Source organism: Sturnira hondurensis, unplaced genomic scaffold (genome assembly GCF_014824575.4).
Source record: "Sturnira hondurensis isolate 20B ecotype Veracruz unplaced genomic scaffold, ASM1482457v3 Scaffold0009125, whole genome shotgun sequence".
Taxonomy (NCBI): domain Eukaryota; kingdom Metazoa; phylum Chordata; class Mammalia; order Chiroptera; family Phyllostomidae; genus Sturnira; species Sturnira hondurensis.
The window spans coordinates 2,360,814-2,369,394 of NW_028081756.1; the positions used below are offsets into that span (position 1 = coordinate 2,360,814).

General features: G+C 41.1%; 1 protein-coding gene across 1 annotated transcript; it reads right to left on the reverse strand.

Moving 5' to 3' along the window:
- Window positions 1–3,164: 3,164 nt before the first annotated feature.
- On the reverse strand, window positions 3,165–5,822 carry FAM170B (family with sequence similarity 170 member B). The gene is given in 4 exon segments (XM_037056656.1): window positions 3,165–3,424; window positions 3,427–3,865; window positions 3,867–3,964; window positions 5,711–5,822. Coding segments are annotated over 4 exon segments (909 nt in total).
- Window positions 5,823–8,581: the final 2,759 nt, after the last annotated feature.

Here is an 8,581-nt window from a genome sequence, read left to right on the forward strand (position 1 = left end):
ATGTTTCAATCACAGACTGAGCTTGTTTAAATGGGTATTCATTGGCATCTAGCAAATCTTTGCTTCTGTTGTTCCATATCTGAAAATGGCACAAACATTCACTAGCCACCCAGGTAAAAAACCTGAAAGTCATTCTGGATGCTTTTCTCTCACCACCCTCATCAAACACCTGCCAAAATCTATGACTTCATTTCCTCAGTGGCTCTTAAACCCACCCTGCCTCCAATGGTTAAACTGCACTCCCTGTCACCAGTGATGCTCTCTCATTCCCTCTTCCCCCTGCTCACACGCAAACCTGACTTGCTCAAAATTCTTCACGAGCTCCTTGTAGTTTTCAGGGAGGAAATTCATTCCCATAATTTTGGCCCCAAAGCCCTATTTAACCTAACTACCTATGTGAGTACAACAGAGAACCCAAAGGTGGTTTTGTCAAAAACAAGTTTCTCCCATATCTGTTCAGGATTCAGCCCTCTCTCACCTGCTGACTCCTCAGGTCTTCCTACTTTTTTTCTTGCATTCTCAGTACCTATTCCCATTAGCCTATAAACTTACTTTCTCCCCATCTTTGTCTTTTTTTTAAATTTTATCTTGTCCAACTACAGCTATTGTTGCTTTCCTTTGTAAACAAGTTTGCCAGCAGAGTTGTATGATGCTTATGCCCAGTGGTTTGTTTGTGTTCGCTCTGCCTTGTGCCCATCTGCCCCTGTCTGACGCAGAGCCATCACCAGACACCATATGCCAAATAAGCATGGTTCATTGCCTCACTCTCATTCTCCTCATTCACCATGCTCACTCCTCCCAGAAACAATCTTTCTTAGTTTTGTTGACTTTGAAGAAAACTGAAAAGTGCATCTCCCACCCCATTTCTCCTTCTTTCATAGGCCACACTAGTTTTACTCAGTGCCTGAGTTAGTCCTATCCACCCCCTATTGTGGTTTTAAATATAGTTCCAACCACATGGTCTTAGCTTCCTAATGTACTCATGTTTTACTGTGTATAATGCTCACTTTTTGCCCAAATTTTTGAGGAAAAAAATAGTATTGAAACATGTGTGTGCATTTTCTATGGGAGTGCATTGCACATGACAAAGTATATTTTCAATCTAGACTTGTCTTCTGAGTTCTAATCATAACACACTTGCCACTCAACATCTCTACTTGGATGTGCTATTATCATTTAGAATTGGTCCTGTCCTGACTTCTATCACTCTGCACTCCCAGAACTTAGGCCAGTCCATCCACATGCAGACATAGACACATGTGCATGCACATATGTATGTGTACACACATAGCTGATCTTCCTTCAAATCCCCTCTGTCAGCTACTATATAACCACCTACCATTTGCTCCTGCTAGGAACCTGGGAGCTCACCTTTACAAGCCCTTTCCCCCACCCCACATTCTCCCATCACCAAGCTCTTTGGATCTATTCCCTATATATATTTTGCATGCATCTACTCCTGCCCCTCTTGGCGTGTGATCAGCTTTATCCAAGCCACATTGTCCCTAGTCTCAACTTCTGCAACATCCTCTTACATGAACTTCTCACTTATTTTTTCTGTTATTGTTGTACCAATTCATACTTCACATGCAACTAGAATGACCTTTTTGAAACATAAATTGGATCATGTCTCTTCTGTTCTTAAAACCCCCTGTACCTAGAATAAGGCATACACTCTGCCAGTATAATTTTAAAAAGTGACAAAGCTAAAACTCCAAAGATGAACAAGGGAGTCAGCCAGAAGAGTGGCAGAGAAGGGTTGTGCTCCAGTTAGAGGACACAGCAAGTGCAAGAAGCCCTGAGGTATGAAAACTTGGAGCATTTAAGGCCAGTAGGACTGAAGTAAAGCAGCAAGTGCCAAGACATGGTGATGGAGATGTTAGCAAAAGCTGGGCCGTGCAGGGTCTTATGTCATGAAATGGGTACTCTTATAATTGTTTCTAATTTTACATGTATAACATATGTATTATACACTTATACACACACATTCTATTCTTGCCCACTGGCCATAAGCTCCACAAAGAAATATCTATGCCTGTTTTTTTAAGTTTATTCCTACGTGCAGTATAGTACCTGTCACATCGTGGGTGCTAAATCTTAATGGAGTGTAGGAAAGAAAAATATCTTCAGCATTCTAGCCAGGCCAAGTGGCTGGCAATTTCCCAAATATGTTGTTCTATTCTCTCTTCTAAAAGCCTCATTTTTATCTAGTTCAGTGATTCTCAACTGAGGGGCAATTTTGCCTCCAGGGAACATCTGTTAATATTTGGAGACATTTTTGATTGTCACAATTTTAGGGGAGGAGGTTTTACTGGCATCTGGTGATTAGAGGCCAAGGATGCTGCTAGACATCCTACAGTGAACAGGACAGGTCCCAGACCCCAACAAATAGTTATTCAGCCTTAAATATCAACAGTGCTAAGGTTGAGAAAGCCTGATCTTGCTAATTCTACTTGTCCTCCAAGACTATGTGAAAGTTTTCCTTCCTCGTTAACCAGCATGAAATTGCTCTCTGCTGTGCTCCCCAAACCTCCTTTGTGTCATTCATCCCCTTGTCTTGCAACTGCCTGTTCTATCTGCCCGTCACTGGAAGGTTAGGGTATATGTTTCATCAGCTTGCCTAACACAGTGGGCCATCCATGCATTTTCTTAAATGAATGCAGCCCCCTTACTTAGTACTAAATAAGAAATTGAAGACAAATTTTGTAGCAACATTTTAAAACATATATCTGACATACCCAAATTCATGGGTCTGCAGGACTCAGCCAGTCACCATTTCTGCCTGTTGGAAATTGCCTTTCTCTAGGTGTCTGTACTAGTATGTAACTGACAGAAATGGCAATTTCCTATAGGTCCAACCTACTAACATGGTGTACTCAATTGGTCATTGCCTTACATTTTCAGTTATTCAAGTTTAATCCCACTAAAATAAGACATAGAACTAGGACATAAGATGGGCTCCTAACAATGAAAAAATAGAGCCAAAGCTTCTTTAGCAGTTGTCTCTCCTGTGAGTCATGACCTGCTTGACCCACCAGCAAAAATATGGCCACATAGCTGTGGCCTTCAAATCTTGTGCCTGCCATCAGAAACACCTGAAGCCCTCTCTTCTTTGTGTTCAGGCTATGAAATACCCTGTTGGAAGGTTCCATCTCCTTAACTTCTCATGGCCCTTGCAGCTCTATGCTCAGCTTCTTCTTTCCCCTCCATGCTATTCCTTGCTCCTTGCCTGGTGGCCTTGATCCTACTGGCTGAGATACAGGAGGTGAGGTCAGGGCTGGGCACACCACATCCAGCTCACTGCTTCTGTAGCTGCTGTGAAAGCACCTGCTGTGGGGCCTTGAACATTCACTGCTGTCTGAAGAGCTCTGTTCCTCTTTCTCCTGCTCTTTGCCCTGCACTCAGCTTCTCTCCAAGATCTCAAAAACTATCTGCAGCCAAAGCCCTCTTGGTTGCCATACTGGGCCTGCTCTAGCAGCACCTCTTGCATGGGGAAGCCCAGGCAACAGGCCACACAGCTCTTATAGGCAGCTCTCTGAAGGCCCAGTGGTTTCAGGTCATCCTGTTTTGGACAGCAGTTGTTTTTGCTGGTTTCCAGGTCCCAGCACAGGTCAGTGTTGGAAATCATCTCAAAGGAGAAGCTTTTCCTGCTTTGCTTCTTGATGAACTCATCTTCATGAATGCAGGGATTCCTGCTGACCAACTGGAAGATGGCCTCAGTCTCCCAGGCCATGGCCACACTCTGCAAAGTCTGCAAGTGGATGTAGAAGGCACTCACACTTTGCTGGGTGGAATCCTTATCACCCTACAGGTGAGAGTGGCAGCACTGATATTGAGAGTAGGACTGCAACAATGGGGACTGCTCTGCTCGGCATTCCCTGGGTCCTGGAGGCAAAATAGAGGTCCTCCTGTTGGGGAATGGCTGGCCCTGGCTGTAGAGATGACACCTCTGTCTTTATAGTCCCTGAGAGGTGGGGGAGATTTCATCAATGTTCCCAATGGATCAGTGCCAAACTCACCTTCAGGACTCTGAAAAGGTGCTAGCCCCAGAGGCCCTTGGGCAGGTCCCATCACTTCCCTGTGCCCATTTCTCATAAAAATGGGAATAATAACAATGCTGACCTCATGGGGTGATGATAGTGATCAAATAATGTAGTGACAGGTGTATGTATTAAGTTAAATGATGATAAAGATCAAATACTATATGAATGTGATCACCAAAAATGAGCAAACCCAAAAAGGCCATCAACTGGTGAATATACACAGATTGTGGTACATCCTTACAATGCAACCTTATTCATTGATAAAAAAGGAATGAACTACTGATACATGTGAACATCAGTGAATCAGTGGTTCATTCTTTTTATCAATGAATAAGATTACATGGTATGGATGTACCACAATTCTGCTCAATGAAAGCAGAGTGAAAAAGTCATGTAGTATATGATACCATAGAGATGACATTCTAGAAAATGGAAAAACTATGAGGGAGAACAGATCAAGGGTTACCAGTAGCTGGGGACAACAGCATAACTGACTATAAAGTGTCACAAGGGAACTTTAGGAGATGATGAAAATGGTCTATATCACGATGGTGGCAACAGTTAGACAAATGTACATGTGTCCAAATTCTTCAGATTGTATACTTAAAATTAGTGAGATTTGCATACGTAAGTTAGAGCTCAATAAAACCAATTATAAAAGTCAGGCATAGGAAGTGCTTTGGCCAGGCCATCAAGTCCCAACTTCCCCTTTGGCATTTGGTGGTGTGTCTCCATCTTATCCCAGGGGTCGTCTTGCCTTTTCCTTGAACACTCATTGTACCCTCATTACCATGTAAGTGCGTGCCATATTTTTAACTCCTTTAATATAAAGTATCCTAAGAAATTGCATTGTTAGATTCCCACTTGACACATAGGAAGTTGAGGCACAGAGCACCTATTTATTTATTTTTATTTTACTTTATTTTCTTATTGAAATTATTGGCATGGCATTGGTTCACAAAACCATATAGATTTCAAGTGTACGATTCAATAAAACATTATCTGCATGCTGAATCACGTGCTGACCACTCCAAACAAAGTCTCTTTCCACCATCATTTTCCCCTCTTTGTCCACCTCCATATACCTCCATCTACCTTCTGCCCCTGGCTATCACCACACTGGTGTTTATGTCTATGTGTATGTGTGTATATGTACACATATATGTATGTGTATATATCTATATCTATATATATATACATATATTTTTCCTTAATCCCTTTGAAGCACAGAACATTTAAATTACTGATGGTGCCAGAGGGGTGCTAGGTATTCTGCCCCAAGATACTGTGTGTTATCCTTGGGTGCTGCCCCTTTCATGGTGGTCTTCAAACTGATGTTCTAGATTAATTTTAACCAATTTATTGTAAAGTATTTTTATATCCCTGCTGTAATCACAGGACTGACATGACAATTTTTTCCAATGCACATTGAAAAACAATGATTAACATTTTATACCTTCATCCTCATGTATTCTGAAATCACCTCATGTACTCATAACATTGGCCTCAGTCATACCCACCATCCATTTTCATGGGCAATACAACAATTTTGTAGCAGCTCCAAGGAATGATCTGGTGCCACCCTTCCCTCTCCAGGACCTCCCTCCTGTACCTCCCTCCCAGGAAACACACCTGGTTGCAATCTCCAGCTCTTTCTTTCAATCTACCTGGCTAGGACACCTCCACACTTTCTTCTGTGGACTCTGGGCTGGCCAAGCTGCGAGTGGCACCATCTGTTGGTGACTGTTTTCCTCTATGGTCCATGAAGTGGCATTTCATACATGACACTGGACCCAGGGTGTTCAGTGTTCCAGTTGTTTGTTGAGAGTGAACTTGGGCTGTGCTTAGCCCTCCACTGGCTCAAGCCTGAGTGGCAGCTGGGGCTTCAGTGATCACTAGGATCCTGGCTTTATTCTTTGACCCATGGCAAACACAGAGACCCAGCCAGAATGCCCAGAAAGGCTTCTCACCAGGACTTCATTTCCCATTAGGACATAAACACATAAAGGTGCAAACATATGCAAACATATAATTGTATAGACAATTATACACATATACTCATACCAACACATACATAATCAGACACACACTCAAACGTACATAAATACACACACATATATTCCCTCAACTCCTCACATGCATCTACACACATATGTTTAAAAATTCACACCAGATTCACATACACTCTATACATACTCTCATTCCCCAACATCAAAATGGGCCTATTTTGCACTGGGGAAATAGTGTGCAACCAAAAATCTTCTCTATTATTCCATAGTTCCTTCCCCAGCCTCATTTAATCCTCTTGGCCCCCAATAGCCTGGGTCCCCAGGCCCTCTGTCAGGTCTTCCTGGACACTCACCCTCGCTCAACTCCTAGGACTCAAACACACCAGGAATACTCCACCTGGGGCTTTGCACTTTCCCTTTCTTCTGCCAGGAGCACCCTCCCCTAGGGTCCCTGGGGTTCACTCTCTCACTCTGATCTCTACTGAAATGGCACTTTTTTAGAGCAACCTGCCTGGACTCCTTAAACAATATAACACTCTTCAGTCCTCCATGTCCTTCTGTCACCCTACCCTGTTTTATTTCTATTGCAGCATTTATTACCCTCAGATGTGTGTATCTGCATAATGGGCTTATTGATGTAAGCTCTGTGTGGGGACTTCATTCATTTTCTCAGTTATATCCCTAACATCTAAAATAGCATTTGACACATTAATAAGCACTCTGGAAATAATTGTCAACTTAATGAACAAATAAATGTAAATACTTTTGGAGCTGCTGAGAAGGGCATACTCACCTAGCTGCAGCACCTTTGCTCTGCACCTCAGAACTCAGCAGCCCCTGGTGGTCTGGTTCTCACCCCACTACTCTATAGTTCCCCTCCTCTTTCTCCACCTGCACAAACCTCACTCCAGACACATCCCTCTGGCATACCTTTCCACCTGCCATTTCTTTCTGCTTCAGGATGTCCCAGTGTGTAAACAGTTCAAAAAGGTGATGGAGAAAAAGTTATTCCAAAAGTACCCCCCAAAACACCCCACAGAAAACACCTAGGAATATACTCTTCTCCAGAGTTAGAAGCCACTATGTTGAGATAAATCCCACAAAGCTTTACAGTGTGATGAAATTCCAAGTTGCACCAACAAAGACACTGTTCCCTTATGAGAAGAGAAAACACTGCAAATGTGTTCTTTCCTACCAAATAAATTGAGAGAGTTGCTTTATAAAAATAAGGGGACAATAGAACAAATAAATAGATCAATGGAAGATAAAGGTAGCCCAGAAAAACATTACATTATATATTCAAATTTTTAAGGGATAAAGTAAATAAAAGTTTGGAGGAAAAGAAAACCCCGTCAATAAAAAACAGTGAAAAAATTTTATTCACTGTTTTTTAAAAATCAACTTTGGTCACACATCTGTGAAACATCTAAGAATATTTTTATACTGTTCAGGATTATGTTTTAATTAAAAATATTTACAAAGATGTGAACAATATTATAAATGCAGCACTTATTTTTTAATAAAAAGGATAAATAACATATTTATGCTTTTTAAACAAATATAAATCAATAACAATCTAGAAGATCGCTGGAGTATCAACTTAAATTTCCTCCAGCAATGGATGAGAATTCTGGTTTCTCTCACACTTAATATTATTGTTCTTTTTTATTTTAGTCATTCTAGTGGGTATGTGTTCTGTTATGGTTTTAATATGCTTTGATTTGATGACTAATAATATTGAGCACCTTTTAATATATTTATCAGTCATATGAATGTCCTTTTTGGTCCAGTGTTTAAGTCTTTTGCTTATTTTTCCATTATAATGTCTACATTTTTTTGTATTGATTTTCAGGAGTTCGATCTTATATTCCAGAGATAAGGGTATATGCATTTTAATTTTATTTTCCAATTTTTTATTTTTAATACTTTTGATTTTTATTGTTGTTCAAGAACAGTTTTCTGCTTTTTCCCCCACACCTCCTCACCACCCAAGCCTTCCCCACCTCCCTCCCCTGTTTCCACCCCCCTTGTTATTGTCCATGTGTCTTTTATAGTTGTTCCTGTAAACTCTTCACCCTTTTCCCAATTATCCCCTCCCATCCCCCTTCCCAATTTCAGTGTCATTGGTTATATTTTGCTTGCATGTTTGTTTTGTTGATTAGGTTCCATTTAAAAGTGAGATCATGTGGTGTTTGTTTTTCACCACCTGGTTTATTTCACTTAGCATAATGCTCTCCAGTTCCATCCATGCTGTCACAAAGGGTAGGAGCTCCTTTCTTTCTGCTGTGTAGCATTGCATCATGTAAAATGTACCATAGCTTTTAGATCCATTCACTTACTGATTGGCACTTAAGTTGCTTCCAGCACTTGGCTATTATAAATTGTTCTGCTATGAACATTGGGGTGCATAAGTTCTTTTGGATCGGTGTTTCAGGGTTCTTAAAATATAATCCCAGCAGTGGCATTCCTAGGTCAAAAGCAGTTCCATTTTTAGTTTTCTGAGAAAATTCCATACTGTTTTCCATAGTG